The 25,091-nt window shown below is 40.8% G+C and overlaps 1 protein-coding gene across 1 annotated transcript in view; it reads right to left on the reverse strand.

The window, feature by feature from the left end:
- Nucleotides 1-248: 248 nt before the first annotated feature.
- Nucleotides 249-25,091, reverse strand: part of RASA3 (RAS p21 protein activator 3) — a 157,315-nt gene continuing 132,472 nt past the window's right edge. Inside the window, exons 11-24 of the mRNA XM_069970900.1 lie at nt 22,298-22,446; nt 21,455-21,569; nt 20,090-20,164; nt 17,876-17,999; nt 14,532-14,638; nt 11,530-11,607; nt 8,811-8,888; nt 8,118-8,191; nt 6,435-6,541; nt 5,110-5,192; nt 3,328-3,536; nt 2,793-2,896; nt 2,234-2,417; nt 249-1,645 (exon numbers count right to left, since the gene is read on the reverse strand). Of these exons, the coding sequence (XP_069827001.1) occupies nt 1,570-1,645; nt 2,234-2,417; nt 2,793-2,896; nt 3,328-3,536; nt 5,110-5,192; nt 6,435-6,541; nt 8,118-8,191; nt 8,811-8,888; nt 11,530-11,607; nt 14,532-14,638; nt 17,876-17,999; nt 20,090-20,164; nt 21,455-21,569; nt 22,298-22,446 (1,563 nt within the window). The 3' untranslated portion in view covers nt 249-1,569. The remainder of the gene's footprint in view (nt 1,646-2,233; nt 2,418-2,792; nt 2,897-3,327; nt 3,537-5,109; nt 5,193-6,434; nt 6,542-8,117; nt 8,192-8,810; nt 8,889-11,529; nt 11,608-14,531; nt 14,639-17,875; nt 18,000-20,089; nt 20,165-21,454; nt 21,570-22,297; nt 22,447-25,091) is intronic.

Genomic DNA, 25,091 nt, shown 5'->3' on the forward strand with positions numbered 1-25,091 from the left:
TGACATATGGATGAGAAGGCTGAAAGTTACTGCTATCTACACTGAGACCATCACTTCTGCTATAGAGAAACATGACAAGGACAATGAATGTAATTTAGTAGTTGATTAACATCTTTCTAGAGATTAGTCAACTCCCTCATCAGTTCTGTTAAGTGTTTCCGTAATTTGTGTCATTGACCATACATTTGGGGACAAGAAATTGTATAGGCAAAATCTAACAGCAAGTTTAAAGTGAATCTGTAAGGGGGAAAATTAACAATACCTACATATAATTATAAAAACAGCTTTTTTTTTGTTAGCCGCTAAAGAGTCACACTGTTGCATTAGCATGCTTCCTTCCACCCGTCCTACTCTTAGCGATTTACATATCGGGCTGGAAGCGGAGCCCTATATATCAATATATGTAGGGCAGGAGGAAGGAGGAGTGCTGCTGCAACTGTATACAGGATATGCAATAATTTTCCATAGATGGGTCCCACCTCTAGGACCTGCACCTATCTTTAGATCAAGAGTCAGCTGTTTTAGGCAGTTCTTTAACTCCCATTAAATTTAATGGGAACAATGCTGTTTACACAACACTAGGTGTTACAGAAACAGCATACCAGTACACCTAGAGTTATGTAAACAGCACAGCCGATATTAAAGTCAATTGGAGTTACCCAAACTGCATAAAACCTCCAGCTCAGCTGTTTTCTGCTTCCTGACCAAATACAGCAGCACCAAATCAGGGCCAAAGTAGTGACCTTCTGCTACACATAGGGCAGGTGTCCGAGGTGGGACCTGATTGATAAATTAATTATGGCATATCCTGTGGAAATGCCATATATGTCCCGGTTGAAAATACTTCATCTACTACTTTTATACCTATACATTATCATACGTCTATAAATCAGTAAGTGCACAAATGGGAAACACAATGGAAGCCTAGCCTCCACATCCAACTACACAATGAAATACTTGGTCCAGTGGGTAAGAGGTATTTAAGTTTTCTGTTCATTTTAAGTTATATATAGCATGAGAAGCAATGATTTGTCAAACATGGACACCTTATGTTCAACATGTTACTGAATATACTATTGATGTCACAACACATTGGCATGGATTCATTTTTCATCACTACAGCACACTTGATTTTTTGGCCAAATCATCTTCATATTCTTAACATTCATGTGTATAAGTAATGCTGACCTGAGCGAGGTGCAAGCAAAAAAAACCCCTGCAATTCAGAACCCTTGTGACCTACAATAAATGCTGTTAAATGTGAGGAGATGTCCAAGGAATGCAAGTAGTATCAGAAACATGGACAAATGGAGCCATATGTGGAGCAGTCCTGAAGGAGTTATGGAATAACAAAAACAAAACAAAAAAGTTCCATCATCTATTGTCAGATGAATAAAGTGCATTGCAACTCTTGTAACAGTCCACAAAACTCACAAAAACTCAGCACATCTTGCTTTTTTAGTTTAAAAAATTCTGTTACAATGCTGGATCTCGTGAGGATGTCTTTTTCCTATTTACATCTTGACTAAAGAGGGTGATTTCCTTTTTTGAAGTGCATTCCATGGCAAGTCATATGGAATGTGTGGACACCTCTGACTGCTGCCTGATGTAGGTCTGGAAACTCTTGTCTCCTATCGGATGTTCTCTTCAAGGGATGAAAAGAAAAGCCATTAGACACGTCAAGTACAACATATCAAGTCATACAGAACGTAAATAAAAGATGATCATGTATGAACACAGCATGGTTATTACAACATAGGCCTTACCATAGTATCTTAAAACCTTCTTTCATTCACAGCCCCTGATTCTGAGCTGTTCATCCATTAAAGTTCAGAAAGCTAGGGCATCCTAACTTGCTTATGGATCCTTAGAGGGTACCTTACACAGCGGGACATAGTGCTCAATAGGGAGCTCCAGGTCACAATTTTTTATAAAGTTTTATCAATATGCAAATGAGAAGTCTGATGCATCAGGGAGGTACCTCACCCCTAGGCTGCCCCTGTGCAATTGGCAGCCGTATTGGTTCAACGAGGGGTGAAGTACTGCCCTTGGAGCACTGACCTCCTCATTTGCATATTAATAAACCAGTTAGCTTGTATACGGTTGCTGTATATGGTTGCCATAGGATGCCCTAACCTGCTTCCACAAGGGCCATCACAAATTCAAGAATTTTTTTTTTATTACATTCACATATTTGGAATAAGCAGCAATACTGCATAAAACTCCTACTTACTGGCTTCCATATTTTGTCTTCTTGAACTTATCCCTCTTGTACTGAGCATGCTCTTCTTCTAACGTCTTTACGGCATCTATGATGCTACATAGTGTTTTGTATGTTTCACGAGGATCATCGATAATGAAGCTACTATATTCCTCCTGTTCAGGACCGTCATACACAGACTTGCTACCACAAGCCTCTAACAAGACAGCAAAAATAGGAGTCAATTGTATTACCACAGCATATTAAACTTTGCTTAAGAAATTCCTATGGTTTAACAGTCTATAAGAACATATATTCTTATCTATAGGCCATATGTAAGAGTTTTTCAAGTTGTTTCCAGGTTGAAAAATGTTATTTGGATAATGATATTTCTTTATCAGGAATACTAAATTAGTAAATAGTAATTTAGCATGCCTTTATTAATTTATGTGTACACTTACTAATTTGATGCTGCTCATATCCTTGTATGCCACCATACGTGCACTTCATTCTGTCTGTCTATACTTAGCAATAATTCATCTTAAAACATAAATGAAAACCATGACCATACACTATTAAAATTTAAAACTACCTTGCATCTTCTCCAGCTTGGACATATATATGTTGAAGAGGGAGTAAATCCTTTCTGTTTCTCTATCCCCATCAATGACAAGTTGGATGTTTGCTGGCAGGCCCCTGTAGTCAGTACGAGACATAAGAATGAGCTTGCTCTGGATGCACTCGTAAGTTACTTAATATTTGTGTAAAATAAAGACATCAAAACAGGCACTTGTAGAGAGAACCAACCTAGAGCGCTACTCTTATGAGACAGCTGACACTTTATAGGCATCTGATCAATGTTCCTAAAGAGTAATGCAGTACTCCCTTAACCAGAATTCAGCCCAGAGATGCCCTCCGTTCACAGTGACGGCTGCCACTGCAGAGGTTGCCGGACACTGTGCAGTCTCTCTCATTGCCCTCAGTATCCAGAGTACCCCTTTAATAACGCGTATGATAAAAGTTGTCTAAGGTTACCTATACTTTTCCCCTTATTCACATCTCCCCTCCCTTAGTTGAACTTGATGGACATGTGTCTTTTTTCAACCACATAGAAGATATGTTCTTACCCAGTGCAGGGACTGCAGCCAGGGGCATTCTCTGAGGTAGCTTTGCAACACAGCCAGTGGCCATTCAGGTAAGCTGAAGGGTGATAAACAGTGAGGCGTTTCTGGTTACACTGGCTAACTTTGGTAAGGATGTCTATCCAGTCCTTAGCTTCAACACAGTTATTTGCTTGAATATATAAGGTCCTTGAAGGCTGAATGACTTGAAACATCTAAAATGGCACAAAAAAACAGGTTTTGTTTACTAACCAAGTTAAGGCCTATCCCCCCTCCCATATCTTATTCCTTCTGTCCAAATCATTTTTCAAAAACATGGTGACTAGCACTTTCCACATGCAGTGACTATATTGAGAAGCACACAGTGATACCTTCTACCAGGCAATAACATGTCAGAAATACATTACTAATCAAGAAGTTAAAGGGAATCTGTCAGCACCTTTTCTTGGTCTGAGGTGCTGACCGTGTGAGGAAGGTCTGTGTGTTGTAGTGGCATCTCGTACCTCTGTTTTTCCGATTGGTCTTGTACTTTCTGTAATTCATCTTCATAACTGTCAAAGAGGGGGAGTGGTGATGGCTTCGTGCCGCACTTCGGCCCGCCTCACCACTCCCCCTCCCAGCTTCTATTGAATATTCATGGAGCCGGTCCCCCGGCCTCCTGGCGACGTCATCAGTATCTTCCTTGTTCTGTGAAGTGCGCGCACGCTCCCGCGGCGATTCGTGCATGCGCCATAGCGCGTTGAAGCGGCGCAGGCGCACTGAGGGCAAAAGCCTATGCCCTCAATAGCTTCGCTCGGTGCTGGGCCGACGCACTACGGCGCTTGCACGAATCGCAGCGGAAGCGTGCGCGCACTTCACAGAACAAGGAAGATACTGATGACGACACCAGGAGGCCGAGGGACCGGCTCCATGAATATTCAATACAAGCTGGGAGGGGGAGTGGTGAGGCGGGCCGAAGTGCGGCACGAAGCCATCACCACTCCCCCTCTTTGACAGTTATGAAGATGAATTACAGAAAGTACAAGACCAATCGGAAAAACAGAGGTATGAGACGCCACTACAACACACAGACCTTCCTCACACTGTCAGCACCTCAGACCAAGAAAAGGTGCTGACAGATTCCCTTTGAGGGAAGAAAACGGTCTCTCTAATGCTAGACAGCAATTGTCTGCCAACTCTACCACCTATGGCAATGAACTGTACACTAAGCTTTGTACAAGATGACTCGGACTAGAATCAGCTCCTCTATAGGAACTTTCTACTTAAAGAGGACCATTATCCCGACCCCCTGTTACAGCCCCCTATACTCACCTGATCCCGCTTCCTCATCCGGCCAGGTCACGGAGATATGAGCGCCCGAAGCACGCGCTCACAGGAGAGTCCGATGCCCATAGAGAATGACGGAGCATCGTACTTCCCATTCATTCTCTATGAGTGTCAGACTCACATGTGGGCGCGCGCGCCAGGCTTCGGGCGCTCATGTCTCCGTGACCCGACCAGATCAGGAAGCGGGACCCGGCGGGATCAGTTGAGTATAGGGGGCTGTAATGGGGGGTCGGGAGCCTGTCACCCCGGCACTCGGGGTGACAGGTCTCCTTTAAAGGATTATCCAGGCTTAGAAAACATGGCCACTTTTTGTTTTTACAATATAGATATTTACTCTGAAAATAAATAAACTGATTTATACAAGAGTACATTTTACGATGACAGATTCCCTTTAAATTGGATTTTTAATGAGAAAAACATACATTACATTTGGTACACAACAATGTTATTGTTCCTGCTTACATTCTTCATTTTGAAGGACTCCTCTTCTACTCTTTCTACAGCTAAAATGTTTTCAATTGGAATACTGCAAAGTGGGTGATCACCTGCAAGAAACCAGAACTACAATGATTCTATTTTTTTCTCCCTAAGCCAAATACCAATATGGAATTACACAATACCTAAAACAGTGCTACAGTTTCCACCTTTATATCAGTGCCAACACTGCTTAAAGGGGTACTCCAGAGATTTGTTTTCCCCAAATCAACTGGTGCCAGAAAGTTATACAGATTATATAAAAATAAAACCTCAAGCCTTGCAGAACTTTTTAGCTGCTGTATGCCCTGCAGAAAATGGTATATTCTTTTTAGTCTAACACTGTGCTCCCTTGCTGTCCCTGTCAGGAACAGAGCAGGAGAGATTTTCAATGGACATTTGTTACTTCTTTAGGGTGCCTTCACACGTACCGTATTGCTGCGTTTTTAACGCTGCGTTTTTTACATGAGCGTTTTGATTTTCACATGATTTTCATGTGAAAATCAAAACTCGCATGTAAAAATCGCACCAAAAACGCAGCGATAAAAACGCAGCGATACGGTACGTGTGAAGCTACCCTTAAACAGTTTCTGATACAGACAGTGCAGGGAGCACCCTGTACTTCAAGACCTATCATTTACAAATCTGTATAAAACTTTCTGACACCAGTTTATTTAAAAACTATTTTTGAAGGTGAGAGGGATGGCTGTTCACCTTATTTTGCCATTATGGGCTAAGCCATTTAATTTCATTTAAATTAGGCAATCCTAGCTCACGGCATTTGATTACCCGTGGATGGAGAAGTTGGGTGCAGCCCTAGGGAGTTCTGGCAAACAGCGTTAAAGCCCAAGACTATTAAAAAAAAATCACGTGCCGCACACTCATGCTCGAGGTCCGTTCAGCTCTACATATAACTATTAGATGTTTGCAACATGCAGAAAATTTTATCCTTTTACAGAAGTTATTGTGTTTTAAATGTGAAAATAATAAACATTTGTTTGAAGAAATAAAAAAAACATTTTGTTTCTCCGGAGTACCTCTTTAAGGGAATTATTCAATCTCCCCCACATATTTCATTAACTTTTTATTTTTTTCCCCCAAAAACATATATTTAGCCAATAATGATCAAGTAAGGTTTAGTATGTTCAGGAGATTCTCAAAGAGATCAAAAAAAGTGTTAAAAATAAACATACAATAAAATTAAGAATTAGAATACAACTGTGTGAAAAGAGTTTTAAGGTTAAACAGCTATAAATTTAACAGTTTAATTTGCACACTTGTACTTCAAAAAAAGAAGTCTTCGCATGAGTTACCTTTGCCTTTCTGGTATGTGAACTCATGGTTAGTTAGCCGAAACCACCTCTTCTTAAAATTTTTCATTCCAAAACGCTTCCTCCCTTGAGCTCTTTTGATCATAAATCTATGTGGAAGTTTAAAAATAAATCATTTTATTATCAATCACAGCAAAAAGTACAAAGATAACATCAGATCGTATAACACAACATTACTGAATTCTCGCTTGTTACTATAAAATATTTTACAAAAAATAGCAAGGAGAAAGTTTGGAAGCCTAAACATTTCAATGGAAAAAAAATACACAATTCCGCCACTGCTTTTGGAATTAATTTTTACAGTAACCAGTTTCAAATGACAGGATTTCCTCATTTTGTAGGTTACTTCCACAATGATAACTTTTTTGAATTCTTTTATTTTGTATCCCAGCGCTCCCAGATCTCTACGATTTTTATTTATTCGTTTATTTAATTTTCTTTTCTTTTTTTTTTTTTTTTATAGTAAGAATAGAGCTTCATGGGGGCTTTGTTTTGGCAGAATGATTTCAGAGTACATAGCATTTAACCCCTTCATGTCCAAAATACAGCTACATACATTATATACAGGCTGTGAAGAGGGCTTTAATGTGTGCAAGGCCGTTTCAATGCAATCGGCCCTGCACACATTACTGTCCCCAGACCCGGGCATAATGACGGGCAGCCGCGGTCACGCAGCTGCCTGTCATTAACCTCTTTAAATGGTGCGATGCACAGCAATCGCGGCTTTTAAGGTAGTCAATGACAGGACAAGAACCTGTCACTGACAGATCGGCACCCCTATGTACCAATCACTTATACCGGCAGGAGGGGGTAAGCTAATTACCTCTGTCCCATTGGATCTTCGATCTGTAGATAGAGTCTGCTCTCAGACAGATCGCCAAAAATACTGATAAGTGCTGTGTTATGACATAGCATTCATCAGTATATGCAATCAGAGCATTGCATATATTAATCCTCTAAGGGACTTATGTATGCAATGCAAAATGTGTAAAAAAAAATAAAAAAAATTTTTTAAAAACATTTATAAAATTCCCCAATTAAGATTTATATTACCCCCCTTTCCTATTATACAAATAAAAATATTAAAAAAAAAAAACATAAAAGGTAAACCTATTACATATCGTAGCGTGCAGAATTATCTGATATATTTAAATATAATAATATACAACAATAAAGTATATATTAAAAAGAAATTAATAAAAAAACAATCAAAATGTATTTCTTACTCCAATATTATACCAATAAAAACTACCAAGGAGCAAAAAATGACACCTCAACCAGCCCTGTAGGTGGAAAAATAAAAGCGCTATGGCTCCAAGAAGGCAAGAAGAACATTGCATTAATTTGACCAATTACCTCCGTCATGAAGGGGTTAATATTTATCCCTTTTTACTGGAGGAAGATGAGAAACAGAAAGCAGCTATTCTTTTGTACATTTTTACAGCATTACATGTTAATTTTATATTTGAGTTGTTGAGTCGTTTTTAAAATTACTGTTTTGCTATAATGAAGGACTTTGTATGTTTGTGTGGTTTTTTTCACACTCCAGCGACAATCTGGAGATGAAGACTGGACAAAGGAGAACATCAAAGTTTTGCAATAGCCCAGCCAAAGCCCAGACCTGAATCCAATTAAAAATCTGTGGATTGATCTACTTCATCTTACCCTTCCTTAAGAAGAATAGGTTGCTCTATGCTCTTGTGATCTCTTCTTCCCGAGGATGAAATCAGGTCTAGAAACTATCCAAAGAGGAATATGAATTAGTGACAAAGAAAATTGCTGTGTGATTAGAATTAATACAAGCCAATGTTAACAAAGGACACCGTGTGGTTTGTGTGTCCACAGATCATATTGGTGAATGTATTCTGAGCAGGTCTCCTCTCCACATACATTGCAACTGACAATTAGGACTCGTGGCTCTACACGCATTAAGTTCATTTACAGGTAGCAGATAAATCAGGAGTAAACCACTAATGCTTACAATGTAGACAACACCATCATGTGTTATAGTAGTATACTATTATCAGATTGGTATAAATATATATTAGAAATTCTACCAGCTCCTCATGCCAAATACAACAAAGTGGAAAGTTACAGCTGATCATAATTCTGAATAAAATACTGTATTTCAGATGCCTTTTGCGGAATCGATTTCCAGAACCTTGTTTTCAGTTCTTTGCTTTTGATTTTATCTGACCAAACCCCAGGAAATAAGGACGAGGTCATCCATTTATCTGGGGTCAAGCTGGATGTTACATGTCGACAGATTGGCATCTTGAACAAATATTTAGTCCTCATAGGACTGACGTGTGGAAATAAAAGTTTCTTATGACAGCTTTGCAGTCCAAAAAAACTCACATTTTTTACAGCATCTGCATACTTCTGTTCATTAAAGTGGTCATAAAATGCAGCCATGTAGGTCTCTTTGAAACTTGCCTGCAAAAAAAAGACAAGTAAAGCGGTTTTAACAGTTAATATCATGATAGGGAAAAAAAGTTATTAAAGGGGTTGTCCGGCGATAAAAAAATTATTCACAGAATAACACACATTACAAAGTTATACAACTTTGTAATGTATGTTATGTCTGTGAATGGCCCCCTTCCCCGTGTCCCACCACCCCCACCCGTGTACCCGGAAGTGTGGTGCGCTATACATTACCTGTCGCGTGCCGACCACGGTCTCCGATCGTCAGCAGTGACGTCTTCTTCGGGAGGCCAGCGGATCTTCCCGAGTGCCGGCCGCCCTCTGCAGCGTCATCCGAAGCTCAGCCGCGATTGGCTGAGCATAACTGTGCTCAGCCAATCGCGGCTGAGCAGCTGATGACGTGGCCGCGTCATCAGCCGCTCAGCCGCGATTGGCTGAGCACAGTTATGCTCAGCCAATCGCGGCTGAGCTTCGGATGACGCTGCAGAGGGTGGCCGGCACTCGGGAAGATCCGCCAAGCTCCTGAAGAAGACGTCACTGCTGACGATCGGAGACCGTGGACGACACGACATGCGGTGAGTATAATGCACCACACTTCCGGGTCTAGCGTGGGTGGGGGGAAACACGGGGAAGGGGGCCATTCACAGACATAACATACATTACAAAGTTGTATAACTTTGTAATGTGTGTTATTCTGTGAATAATTTTTTATCGCCGGACAACCCCTTTTAAGTCTTTTCTAATTCAATTTTAACTATGGTTTAATGGAAGGTTAGGCTACTCTGTGATATATTTTGGTTTTCAATCCCTTTGTATTTTCAAGATCTCATCCTGCTAGCAGTAAACTGCAGGCTAAAGTGTGTACACAAGAGAATTTTGTGTCACTTCTTAAAAGAAACAGGTAAAATTCCAAAGACACAATTCACAGTTATTGTTTCTTAAAATGTATGGCTTTCAAATAGCAACTCCTTACTATATTGTCAATAGGCACTTGTTTTCACAAATTTATCTGCTTGTGTAAGACTGTAATTTCACACTCTGGTCTTAAAGAGACTCTGTCAGTAGGTTTATGCTGTCCTATCTAAGGGTAACAAACTAGTGACAGAGAAGCTGAACAGAATGATGTATCACTGACATTGTTCTGTGCAGCTGATCCAGAGATCTCCTCCTGAATAACATGGACAATAAGTAGTCCTCTCCATTATGTGCTTGAGCCCAGTAGTCCTGGATATTCATGAGAAGCATAAAACTCCGCCCACCAGCTGCTGATTGGCAGTTACCTATTCATGCTGTGTAAAGTCGGCAACTTTCAATCAGCAGCTGGAGGGTGGGGGGAGGGTTGTAGCAAGAATCCTATTCTCCAACATATTAGGAGAACAGCTGAACAAAGTGATGTAAGTAATATACCAATATGTTCAGCATTTCTGCCACTAGTTTATGCTGCCCTCAATTAAGGTGGAATAAACCTAGTCACAGATTCCCTTTAAGTAATGGCCCTTTTACGTGGCTCGACATTTGGCAGTGTACGACTGCAAACAAGTGTCAATCAGCAAAGTACGATCACTTGAGCAGCAAGGCTGCATGAACAATCACTGTATTGTTTGTGTGGCCATTTAACGCTATTGTTATTGGCTGCACATCCAATTTACACAGAGATGTGCAGCCAATAATTATGATTTTACTGGGTGACAAAGTTTCAAATCAGCTGATGAGCAGGTGTTTGCTTGCTTGCTGGTCGATCACTGGCCTTTTTTCACGGGCCAATTATTGAGTAAATGAATGTTTCTAGGAACACTTGTTAGTAATAGAAAATCGGCCAGTGTAAAAGGGCCTCAAGTCTTGCTGGAGTAAGATGCCCCAGATGTATTAAAAGACACATTTTTCTCCTGGTCTGTAAGACTTTGAGGATAATTTATTGCAAGTTCTGCAAAACCTGCCTGGATGCATGAGCCGATGCTGACTCCTCCTAAGCCCTGTGCACTTTATAAAGTGCCATAGGCTGTGACAACGTGTAAGCCTAGAATATCAGGCATAGATAATTAATCTGAGAAATAGAGAGTAAATGTTGTCCATGATACAGAGGAAAATATGGATCCTTCCTGTGACTCATTCTCTTAGCCATCTATAAAAGAAAAGCAGGAGAGAAATGCCAATGCTTGGTTCCATTACACAACTCCATTACCATGCCCTTAGATAACCCGTGTACTCACTGAGGACAGGCAGATGCTCACTCTATAGTGAAGGCAACATAAATAATGTCTCTATTGGGAAAGGGCTGCTAAAATAAACAAATGGTTGTGATACATTCTCCACCGCATGAAATAAACCTAAGCAGTAATGGAAGATTAATAATGTTGTTGAGGATGGTATCGTAGTGAGCAAGAGATAAACAAGTTGAACACGGAGAACAGAGGTACCAAACAGCTTAAAAATGGACCAATCAATCAAATAAATGATTAACTTTGGCAAGAGCAAGTGCTCAACTGCACAATATGTGTGTGTACAAAGCCTATTGGCATGCAGTAAGCCCAATCTTCTCGAGTTGCTATAGTAATCATCTACAGACAAGAAACACCTCAGTATTACATAAAATATTGGTAAATCCATAATTCGTCATCTTATTTTCAGTTTTATTATAAATGGTAATACTTACAGATTTTGACTTGGATAAGCTGCCCAAAGTTTGGATAGTCTTGGAAATGAGTGTCAAGGTTCTACAAGTCTGTGGGTCCTGTGTGAAACAGTTAAAATAAATTTACCATGGAACTTCCAGAAATTCATGGCCTTTCGTACGTCTAGTACAATGATTTTATTGATATGAATGTTCAATTGCAATAAACAGTTTGAATACAAAGTGCATGGAACTGTTGGAGATATAGAGTAAAAGGTGAGAGGACAGCCGAAGGGGAGACAAGTTTAGGGAATGTTATAAGCGAGCCTGAAGAGATGAGTCTTTAGGACACGCTTGAAACTGTGAGTGTTTGAAATAAGTCTGATGTCTTTGGGTACATGGACAGAGGCTATGGACAGTAGAGGACAGATATAAGGGAGTAGCAGTGCAGGGTCTTGTTACATGGATCGTCTTTTGTTTTTGAATAATTACACTTAAAGTGACACTGTCACCCCCTTTTTGCATTATGACTCCTCTACACAGGTGTAAAGGGTAAATTTTGCAGTTTTCATACCTTATTTTAGGCCCCATGCCTGATGACGTAATTCAGGGCGGGGCCTACGGTGTCTTTGTTGGCGGTGCTAAGTGGCGCTGTGTCCGTGAAGCCCCGCCCAGGTAGCACCATGACGTATGATATAAAATAAGGTATGAAAACTGCAAAATGTACCCTTTATACCTGTGTAGAGAAGTCAGAATGCAAAAAGGGGGTGACAGTGTCACTTGAAAGTGAATGTACTTAATGCCAAGCACTGACCTTGCATGACGCACTTGAGGCAGGCCCACTGGCCGCCCGTGTGACGATCTCCCCTTTGTGACGTGGCTCCATTGATTCTAATGGAGCCACATCACTGAGGGTGTTTCATCAAACTGGGGGCGGGAGGCTCGCTCCAGTGCTTCAGGCCGAGCCGGTGCCCAGGAACAGACCGGTGGGAGCTGGTCCACGGGTTAAAAAAAGGACCACGTCACCGGCATCCCTGCGCTGGCGCCAGTCTATTCATGTAAAAAAAATTAAAGCGATGTACCATCAGGTACAACAAGTAACCATACTCCAAAAAGTAACATCTGAAACAGCATAAATCAATAGGATAAATAAGTAACTAGATTTATTTATTTTTACATAATTATATATGTATGTATTTGTAACAAAATGTGAAAAGATCTGAAGGCTTTCAAATTTGTATAAGTTATATAATGGCTAGAAACATTACTACACCACATGTACACACAGAGGACAGCTTAAAGTAAAATGTTTCCTATAAAGCCTCTCTCTGTATCATATGGCCAACAGCATATAATAAAGTAATACATTATTACAGAGATTGCACCAGATAAAATTACATTAATCATTACATTTCAGTCTCATGCGAGTAATAATAATGCTAAACACTGGAAATTGCACCCTGCGAGAAACATTATGGATCCTTTAGTAAAAAGTGTGCAATGCTCTGCAGTCTGTATAGTTGTGCTCTGTTTATGTATCTCTTCCGAGCAGCTTCTGCAGAATGTCTCATTCATTAACACTGATTCATGATGTACCAGCATGAACATAAGGTCATAAACAAAGCCATGAATACAAGCGAATATGTTGTATATTAACAAGTCTGATGTAGTAAGCATAGCTAAGCTCTAAATTAGATAACAAATGTGTCCATACATGAAGATTCTGAATGAATACTCTGGTCTACCTCCTCCACAAAATCCTCAAATCCAGGGGGCCATACAAACGTCTGGTCCTAAAATAACCAACCTACGTTGTCTTAGTACATCTAATACACAACACGTAATACCAATCTAGTGTTTACATTCACAAATATACACTTAGCACCCCATACATTAAAGCCCAAAGAGATTGATATATATGTGATATACATTTTATATAGATCTGAAAGGACTACAGGAAGGATTGTTTTGTATTAGCAAACTCCAGGGGAATAAATATGTTTGCACTCATGAAAACTCACAAAAGTCACTACACAGTGATGTGAAAACATATAAATAAATTCACCCTTTAACAATTCACTGATAAATAAAACTGTGCTACACATAATAAAGAATGAGGAATCTCTTTACTAAACCTATTTATTCACTGTATTACCAGTATGTCATGGGGGCCTGTCACTTAAAGAGGTACTCCGGGTTATGCGTAATTTTCAGTGTACAGTCGGGGAGGGGGTAGATATAGAATCCGCCGGTCACTTACCTCTCCGGTTCCAGCGCAGGGTCCCGGATCACGCCACCCCATTCTCCCGTCCGGCTGCCGCTTCCTTGTCTGAGCTGCAGCTTGAAGCGTGACGTCTCAAGGCAGCTCAGGCATTTAGCGGCCAAGGCGGGACTCCACTACGACCACTGAATGGCTAAGCTGCCTTGAGACGTCACAGATAATCGGCAGAAGCACTGGATGCTGGACCCTAGTACTCTAGTACTATGCATTGCACTGTGTACTTTTTTATCTTTTTTTTTTCTCAAAATTTACTCACATTATTTTGTGATAACATCTTTTACTTTCTCATTTTGAAATATGAGAACAAATGCACATTCATAAAACTATAAGCGATAAACTATAATAACTATAGTTTTATAAATACACCTTTATAAAACTGAATTTTTTCAACCTTTATTACTAGACTTTTTATTAGAGATCAGTCTACTAACAAAACCCTTTATCATATGCTGTTCTATGGGCCATGTTTTTCCAATATTATTACAATTATGATAATAAAAGAAGAACAGTAACATGTCATACACCAATAAGGATATATTCTATAAGGTATGTAGCCCTTTTATCATAATCATTTAAAGAATTAAGGGTAAATGTACAACTGTACATACATCCGCCTGTTTTCCCAGATCCTGTCTGTGGTATTGCATTCCCCACATTAAACATGAAGTCTGGCACAGCGTGTGCCTTGTGCACGGCAGGAGTCTCATTCAATCAGTTCTCTGACACATTGCTGAAGCTAACAAGGGTCTTTCAAGGCACTTACTGCGTGGTGAGGACTGAGCTGGAAAAGGTTAGGAGACAGGATGGCAGGTGCAAAGAACCGCAGGAAAATGAAGCTGCTCACAGCGGTGTATCTTACATCAGGGTCGCCTGAGACAAACAGAACACACACAGAGTTTTTTCTTATCAGACAACTCCTGTTTTTGTACAATAGAAGTCAATAGCAACAGTTTATGGATTCAGTTGTATCATGCTTTAAAGCTACACTTTTTGGAGGTGAAAACACAAACAAAATAAGTCTTTGCAGCATAAAAAAAGAAACATTTTCACCATTTAAATATCCTTTCCTGACTCATTCACAATAGGGGCATGGCTTTATGCAAGAAAACTGTATCCAAGACATAGACAAATTTTAATAAAATGATGCCGCAGTGGAGTCAATGAGGCATGGCCTAGGGAAAAGGAGCTCTAGGCCATGCCTCCTGCAGAAAAAATTCATGCACAGTATTTCCGTCAGTCTTTTGGCCAGTATTTTTTCAACCAAAACCCGGAGTGGAAATGACACGTCAACATTTTAATTGAAGGATTTGCATAGCTTCTCTGTTTTCAACCCACTCCTGGTTTTGGTTGAAAAAAAAAATAACTGATGGAAACGTACTTACACTCTTTCCCACATGTATTTTTTTCAATATGGGTTTTGAAAAACCGGTTCTTTTTTTTTAACACTTCCCATTGAAATCAATGTGAGATATGATATATTTTTATATCACTAATTGTGCAGAGGTTTTGGACACAGTTTTTCATTCATAATTGTGTTATACTTGTGCCATGCTCATATTCATTGTATATAAAACATCTACACTTTGAAATCTTTGCCCACTCTTCCCTTCAAAGGCCTCCCAAATATGTAAGATTCTGGGGGAATATGCTGTGTACATCCCTTATCAGGTCAACCCACAGATTTCCAATAGGATTTAGGTCTGGCCTCTGACTGGCCCATTCCAAAACTTTTATCTTCTTCTGGCAAGGCCATTCTTTTGTTAATGCGGGGGTATGCTTGGAGTTGTTGGGTTGCTGCAAGGGGAAATTGATTTTTATCTTTAGATTTGTAGCAGAGTTCTGAATGTTTAGTGCAAAATTAGACCTGCTCAAAGGAGTATATCCACAATTTTAAGATATGACCCATCCATAGCAGAGGGGAAAACTAGGTTTTGCAAGGGACATTCCTTCTCTGTTCTGGTGACAGTCAGGGGTCCCAGTGTTTGGACCCCCACAGAACATTTTGTTGTTTTCCCTATGGTCCGATCTTTAAGTTGTGGGAATACCCCTTTACCCTCTGCATTGACAAAACATTGTAGTGGAGTTTTCATTGTGCATGGAAACATTTTTTTTTTAAATCAAATCTTTTTATTGAAACATTTTTTTAAACATTTTATCATTTTATCCCTTGGTACAAACAAAACCCAGAGAGGGCATACCCTTTCATCCCATTCCCTCCCCAACCGCCCAAACCTTTCATTCATTATAGTAGGATAGTAATGCATATGTGGCAACACTTTAGTTACAGAGCTTATAACAGAAATTATATTGGTTTTTCAGCCTACCCAAAGAAAGAGTCCAAACTTAAACAATCATAGTACCTACCATTAGACAAATGAAATAGTACACAAACCATTATCACAGTATACAGACAATAAGGCTTATGTGCGGGGACCTGAGATCAGGAGTAGTCATCCATTTGCTCCAAATCTTATTGAATTTCGTGGTAGCTTTCCGTTTCTCATATGCATATGAACCCCCCTCTTGAATATGACATCTTGGACACATTGGTGTATCCCGCACATTGATACGGAAGAGGAACTGCAGTGTACGGTACACACATTGTAATAAATATAAATGTGAGAGACTGTGTTGTTCTCCTAGAGACAATTTGGGTGTCATTTCCAATATTTCTTTCCATTTGCCTTCCTCTATAGGGCCGATATCAGCTTCCTATTTTTACCTCAAGGTCATTGGAAACTTGTTCAAATACTTAGGGATAATATGCCTGTATAGACAGGAGATCAGACACTTAGTAGATTCCGATTCCCTGGCTATATTCATTGGGGCAGATAAGTACATGGAGAGAAAGGAGCTGCCGCACTTCACACCTATGGCTGACGCTAATGCCTCTCTGCTACATTTAAAAACCAACGCCAGGATGTTGGTATATAATTTGATCAAACCATATTGCCTCATGCACTCCTCCTTGTAAGACCCATGTGACCCCAATTAGCAGGAAGCACCTGTGCACACATGGTAAGTACCTACTATATTTCCCATTCTACCTCCGATGCAGTGGTGAGTAGTTAGACCTTGTTCACACTTGTGTTGCTTGGTGGTCGCTTTCGCCGCCTGCAGGGTTTGAGGGGGCCCTTGGGGTTTGGTCCTGTTACAGTGGGTTTGAGGGGGCCCTTGGGGTTTGGTCCTGTTACAGTGGGGTTGCAGGGCCATTCTGTGGCCTCCCTCCCCTGCTTGCGCTCGCTTCACGGGGGTTGGCAGTCACTGACCAAAACAGTGTTGATGTTCAATGGGCAATACGGTTTGATCAAATTGTATACCAACATCCTGCCATTGGTTTTTAAATATAGCCGAGAGGCAGTAGTGTCAGACATAGGTATGAGGTGCAGCAGCTCCTTTTTCTCTCCATGTCTGTATTTTACATATTTTAAAGACTGGTCTAAAGTTGCTAAACAAGGAAAGGGTATTGTGCTTAAGGAGTTAGCTGCATATAAAATATTCATATTTCCAAAAATAAGGAGCTTCAACAGTTAACCAAGCTGATGTCTACTACAAGCATGGAAACGCCTGAGCTCTTTGGTTCTATTACAAAGACAACAATCATTTTTAGTGAGTCTGCACTTTCATACAGCCATCTGATGTCGGAGATTTATAAGGAACATATTTTCCATCAGCTGGATAGGCTGTGCAAGCAGCACACACAAGGTTGTTATTTTGACTTTCCCTTGATTTCACCACAAAGAATTTGTCTTGTAAGGTATAACCAAAGCCTGGACAGAAGGAAGGACTTAATGTTGGCTGGCCTGCACAGACAAGACGTGAGAAGGATTTTTATTCTGCAGCATGAACCACTTTGCTGGGTTTATTGGCATTCTGATAAGAGCACTTAGGAATCATGCTGAAATGATCTAAAACAATGCTCTTCTCAGAAGCCTAGCAATGCGTGAATGTGGACCCGTCATTAAGAAAGATCTCATGCTCATAGAGTGTGATCATCAGCAATAGTCAATGCAAATGCTTCATCATATACTGCCTTAGAAGAAGAGATACCCTGTGTGGATTAAATACCAAGAAGAGGGATTAGAGATAATTCAAGTATCTGCTCACCTTGGAAACGCTTGGCAGCAGACTCCCTCAAAGAGAAGAAAATGTCACACATAACAGTCGGGCAACTCACTCCAGATTTTGTAATGACATTAAAAATCTGGTCTACGTAATTCTTCAAGTTTTCCTTTAAATCAAAACAGGAAAAATGTCAACCACAAGTCCCAGTATACTCTGCTGCCTGCCGAGAGATTTCTTTGTCATTTACTGTAAAGCCTAGGCTGAATGCTGTCGACAAATTTAAATCTACAAATATAGACCCTGGTAAAAAGTATGGATTTACCACATTTAGGGCATAATCACCATAGAAATATACAAATTACACATATGACATAAAACAATGTTTGTTTCGTAGCTGCAATCAATCAATTTCTATTTCAGTTCTTCAATTCTATTGTTGAAGGAAGGCTCTGCTCAGACAAGGAGTATGGACAATAAAATACAGGTTTTAGGAATGAATTGGACCACTGCCATATCATATTCTCCACAACACAGATTTTATAGTCCATACTTGTCATAGGCATGGCAACGGTAGGGGGGTAGTCTCCCGAAGGGCCGTAATACAACATCTGATATTCTGCTAGATTGGCGTTCAATTACAGAACCTCTTATATGGCTCGTCTATCGTGCAACAATAAAGTCCAATACACCGTATTACTCCGGGTGCCCCGTGTCTACTAAAGGAGTCGCTAACTCCCTGATATGCAACAGTCAATGAATGCAATAGACACGATAATGCAGTAAGTGCTTTTTCTTTCACTGTATTAGCAATTTACTCAATAATTCACAGAATTGACAATGCATGTGCAATTAATCAAACCTTGTGACAGCAAATAATAGACACCCCGGGTGCGGATACTTTTTTCACGCCCTGTGCGGGCGCCCGTGATATCCAAGTGTCCTTTCAGGCAGAGACCTCCATTGAGAAGTGGAGGCCAGTAGCTGGCGTAGTCACGCTATGTTTCAGAGGTAGAGCTCCTCCTTTCTCATGCTTAAGAAAGGAGGAGCTCTACCTCCGAAAGGTAGCGTGGATATTACGAGCGCCTATGCGTCCGTCCATGTGTCAGCACCCGGGGTGTCTATTATTTGCTGTCACAAGGTTTGATTTATTGCACATTTATTGTCAAGTCTGTGCATTATTGAGGAAATTGCTAATACAGTGAAAGAAAAAGCATTTACTGCGTTATTGTGTATTTCATTCATTGACTGTCGACTATCGTGCAGTAAGGATTGCATGGACGTCCTTAGCCATGTCTGTGCAGCCCTTGAAGTAGACAGAAAATAAAAAAGTTTATACATACCAGTTCACACTCCCCAGTGATCTTCTAGCTTTTCCCTGCTGTCAGGAGCTGCCGCAGAAGCACTTGTCTATTCAGTGACAGTTCAATTAGCCAATCAGTGGGCGAGACAGGACAGCGCCTCAGCCAGTGATTGGCTGAATGGCCTGTTACTTGGCTCTGAAGTTCCAGTGCAGCTGCGGGGAGTGAACAGAAGCTAGAACACTGAGGAGTGTAAAAAGGTATGTATAAAGTTTTTCTTTTTTTTAAACTCTTATCAGCCGTGCATCGCTATTACGTGTAGCATTGTGGGGTCGTTGGCCGATGATTTTTCAACACGCTGAAAGACATGATCAACCGATGATTGCTTCTTCAGCTGATTATTGTCTTTATTACCCAGAGCGATAATCTGCCAAATCAACCCGATTGGACAGATTATTATCATTCCCTTTCATAGCAGCACTGAAGTTTTTGGAAAAAGTTGACAGCCAACTTGGGGTATGATCTGACCCCAAGGACTAAAAAATAATTTACAAGCAACTATTCTGTTCAAGAGACTATGCCTATCTACTGATTGCATGAGGAACCAGAAAACTGTATGCCTCTTGCAGACACTCTAATCATTATAGAGATTTGCGATATGACAGTGTGGTCATTGTAGGTTTTAACTGCAATCATTGTCTATTAGCAGTGACAGCAACTGCCAAGTGTACTGTACCTCTTCAGTAGACAATGGTTTCCTATTTGCTAGTGTATGTTGTGGTATGTTCACACCTACTATATACACTCTGCAAATCTGATGTATTTGATGCTTACTATATTAATATATAAAGCTGAACACCGCATCAAAACGTGGCGTACACAGTATCCTTAGACATACATGTGCCATTTCTTTCTGTAAATTCTAAAGCATATGAAACACACCATATACATCCCTTACCTTATTGGTTTCTAAGTTTTCACCATCTTTCAATTTAACAGGATCAATCTCGCAAGGTTTATGTAACTCACAGATCTAAGAAACAAACAAAAAAAACAACATAGTAATAATAGAATTAAGATACGACAATACAGTGCATTGCAATCACTGTCCTCCAGAGGGCGCAGTACACTTGTATTTCTCCTAAACTAAAGCTGAACTCCCTGTAGACTGATGGGCCTCACAGATTGCTGGGGCTGAGTCACTGTGAAAGGAAATGTGTGGTTACTTGTTGATAAGTCACAGTCCCAGAAGATTACGGTCTCAGGTTGACCAGAGATGGTCTAAAAGGAGATACAAGTTGGGTGTAACCACCAGCTGTACTGGCTGGATGTGACACTTTTAAAGACACTGCCGCATACAGTATGTTATCAGCATATCAGTTTCCATGTTCTTTGCAGTTCCTTTTTAATAAAGATGAGATCTATATTATGTAGAAGTCAATATTTCACACGTCTCTGCTCTTCTAGATGTGTCTCTTACTTTTTCACAAACTGGGCTCAGGCAGTTGTGAAGAAGCATGTAAGAGATGTGTGAAGCATCTCTAATAGGGATGTGTCATCTTTCTGCCAGGGGACATCTACTGCTACGTGGAGCTGTGATCACATCATCAGAATGATGTGCACACAGCGCTGAATGTGTTAAGTCTACTCTCTGCGCTGCATTCTGATAAACAGCTATAATTAGTAACATGCACAGTCGGGTCAGTTCAGATGCCTAAACAGCTGCCTGGAGCTGCACAATAAATAATGAACATTCGCATAAAAAAATCCTTCTCGTCTGGATAGAGTGGTATCGGTAATAAAACTTGCAATATGTACATAATCCCTGTTTTTGTCCTAAACCCTCTTGTTGTTGAGGTCACCACAGCGAACACCTTCCTATGATGAAAACGTTTTTATGAACGCTTTCCAAAATAAAATAAAAAAAAACTTGTTATAGTCAAGGGAAAAGAATTCCTCTTGCTTTTTCCTGGAAATCGGAATAAAACAGAAAGCAGCAACCTAGGCCTTCTCCAGCTGTTGTTAAACTGAAACATCAACATGTTGGTGGTTGTAGTTCACCAACCACTATGGGGACAGAGCTCAGTTTACTAAAGGCTGCTGTGAATTCACACGCAAGAAAAGCTCTGGAAGGAATTGTTGCACAGATGGGAATATGTCCCACTACTATGAGGCAATGATCTCCATAAAATGTCACTTGTTGGCGCTGCAAAAGAAGGTACGGGCCCACAGAGCTGCACAGCATGTGTTGTTCATCCAATATAAAAACAACAACAACAACATATAAATATAAATTATTATTGTGAAGAATGCCATGAGTTACCTCATCTATAATAGGCTTTAGCGTAACTTGAAGATAATGCATCCCAGCTAGTTTCATGGTCTCATCAATGCACTTGGACGTCAATGAATTCCCTCTGAAAATGGTATTTGGATCTCTGAAGAAGAAGAAAAGAAGAGACAGGATGACTATAAAATAACAGACTGCATTGGCTGGGGCAGTTATGGCCCATGTTTTATCCTGTGTTGTTACAGGTTAATGGCTGGATATCCACTTGGATTTACTTAGCTGAGGTTACTATGGGACAGAATTTGTTCACTAAATGTTCTGCTCTTGGCTAAATCCTACTGCCTTAGGCTGGGTTCACACAACGTTTTTGCAATCCGTTTTTTTATTTTATTTTTTTTTTGCAAAAAAATGGATGAAAAAAACGGATTGCAAAAAGGTAGTGTGAACCCAGCCTTAAGAAATCAAAAAATCACTTTAGCTAAACCTTGATCAATTGCATGCACAACGTGGTATCTAATAGGTATAGAACGGGTAGTATTCACAGTCATAGATAAATGGTGTAAAATGAAATGTGTAATAAAGGATATGGCTCATGCTTTGTATAATCTTTATTCATACACAATGGATGGCAATCTGCATCACACAAAGACTAGAGGAACATAGGGGGAATTGTAGGACTGAACCTATTTGTAAGAGATCACAGTGACTCATAACCTAGTTTCCTGGGCTCCACAGATACATTCTTATTAACCTTAGAACAATGAAGATATAATCAAATGCTCAGGCTAGTGCATGTTCACTTACATTTACTGACATGGCAACTGACTAACAAAGAGTCCCTGCTTGTGTTCTACCAATATCAGGATTGCTACTCACTGTGTTCTGTTCACTTCAGCATTAGCAATGGCGCTGATGAAAGGCACAATCTTGCCATAATGTAGAAAAAGACGGACCAGAGGTATTGCAGCTTCCTGTTTTTCTCTGCAGACTTCACCCAACACATGTGCAGCAGATGCTGAAACAGGCTGAAGACATTGGAAGTTAGAGTTTTCATATGGCATGATGATGAGAAAGGCGATGACAGTATCAGTGGACTATTCAAATACAGGAAGATAATGTGCACAATTGCATGTCCTGTGCTGCCACTTTGAGAACACAGAGCTGTCTATCTTAGCATTTATATGTACAAAGTGCAATGAGCATTAAAATTCATTATAGGAAGCACCAGGCATGATTAATGGATCTCTCCTTATACATAAACAGGCAGCATAAAAGTGATGGCAGGTTCCCTTTAACTACGGGTAACACCAAAATGGTTTGTATTTTCAGGAGATGTGTGATATACCCAGGAGCAGAGCACACGTCACACACAGAGGGAGCTACTAGTTTTCTACATGCCCCTTATCCAGAGCCCCCATAATAGTTACGACAACCCCATCAGCAGCTACATTGAAGACATGGATGTGATATTCCTTTTTGCTCAGCATTTTTTTTCTGTGAAAATGTACGTGGAAAACGACTCTCACTACCTATGTCCATAGATACTTATGATGAGATATCACTGTTCAAAGAACCAGATTGTGCTTGACATACCAGTTGACCAACAAAACACAGTTATCACTGAACTCAAGGGGAACAGTGAAAAAAATTTCAATGAAGTTCTCAATCAAGAGTCTCCACTGATGCCCCCAAAAATTTAAATATGCAAAACAAGAGTCCGTGGAGCCTCGGTTGCGAGTCTCAAAACACAGGATTGCCAGATATCGAGGCTCCACGGACTCTTGTTTTGCATATTAAAATTTTTGGGGGCATCAGTGGAGACTCTTGATTGAACTTCATTGAAATTTTTTTCACTGTTCTCCTTGAGTTCAGTGATAACTGTGTTTTGTTGGTCGGTTTGCTATTGCCCCAACTAGCCAGAATCCTACTCCACACTGACGAGGGGCAAAAACCCCGAAACGGCTGTCTGTGGATGGAAGCCTGCCTTGGCAAGCTCTTGTCATGATCGCAATACTCGCACCTTGAGTTAGACATTGACAAAAAGGGGCCACCCTGGTATTTCCCTATTTATGTTCCAATACTCGCAACCGAGTGGGACTTAAGGGGCTATGTATCAGGGTGGTGTGGTGCTCTCCCTATCATGGAGGCACCCCGTGGCAACAGGCGAGAGATATCTGGCAATCCCGTGTTTTGAGACTCCCAACTGAGGCTCCACGGACTTTTGTTTTGCATATTGACATATGACATGTCAGTTTTCTGCGGCTGCTATTCATTTAATAGTGGCCACGGAAAAGCGTGTTAGTTCACACAATAGAGTGAGCAGCTACGGCCGCTCGCTCTATTGTGTGCTGTGGGGAGTTCTGATGCAGGCGTGCACAGATGCTCCCGCATCAGAACTCTGCAGCCCTTTAGATCATCCGGACGGTACTGCAGTACCGGTTGGGATGATCTTTTCAGAGACCGGCCGTTCCGTCTCTTACATAATGTGAACATAGGCTTACTCTGTAGTGCTGATCGTGAGAAAGACAAATAAAAACCAATAAGGAGAATTCTTCAAGACTCCAAGTCTGGCAATCAGAATAAACAACCCTTCTCCATAATCTAGCAACAATAACCTAAAATAATATATCTTCCTCTGCTGTTACCATCAAGAATCCTATTTGCTGATGTAGAAACAGGTTTTTACCTCTAGGTGTAGAGGAAGCCCCCTTGTTGCCCTTGTTGATGTTACAGGTCTGAGTATAAATAGGTAATGGGAAAGATCTCTGTACTGACCTATAATACATGTATATACATTTATAAGGCAGGGCCGTATTACCAGCAACTGCTGCCCTAGGCACTAAACCTGAAGATGCCCCATCCTCACTCACCAATAGGCATCAGGATTTTCTAGTTTTTGAAAATCATATTGATATCTGATCAGTTTTAGGCCGCGTTCCCACATTTACTGTAAGTCACCACATGCAGCCGAAACCAGACCGTCATGCGGTAACGAATAGGCGTATGGCCAATAATCCTGGTAACAGCACATGACTCCTGGGGAAGAAATGGCAATATGCATTCCTCTACATGTAGAAACATTGTCTGAATCGTGTTATTCATGGTTTTTAACTGCTTAAGACATTAAAGGGGTATTCCCCCCAAGAGCTAAAAAAATGAAATGCTCCCAAACCTAGCTGCTCTTACTCACCAAGTCCCTCTGAGTATTTTGAGACGTCTCCCATCTTTCTAGCTGCTGCCGTTCCTGAGTTACAAGTTTTTCTAAAAGCCGATCTATATCCAAGATAGGAAACTACATTTCCCATCATGCAATGCTTCTGCCTGATGATGGCGATGTAGCAGAGCTGAGACAATGAAGGAGATGATGACAGTGTAGCAGAGCTGAGATGGCGGTGACAGTGTAGCAGAGCTGCGTTGGCGGTGACGGCAATGTAGCAGAGCTGAGTCGGCGGTGACGGCAATGTAGCAGAGCTGAGTTGGCGTGACGGCAATGTAGCAGAGCTGAGTCGACGGTGACAGCAATGTAGCAGAGCTGAGTCGGCGGTGACGGCAATGTAGCAGAGCTGAGTCGGCGGTGACGGCAATGTAGCAGAGCTGAGTTGGCGGTGACGGCAATGTAGCAGAGCTGAGTCGGCGGTGACGGCAATGTAGCAGAGCTGAGTCGGCGGTG

Source organism: Dendropsophus ebraccatus, chromosome 5 (assembly GCF_027789765.1).
Source record: "Dendropsophus ebraccatus isolate aDenEbr1 chromosome 5, aDenEbr1.pat, whole genome shotgun sequence".
Classification (NCBI taxonomy): domain Eukaryota; kingdom Metazoa; phylum Chordata; class Amphibia; order Anura; family Hylidae; genus Dendropsophus; species Dendropsophus ebraccatus.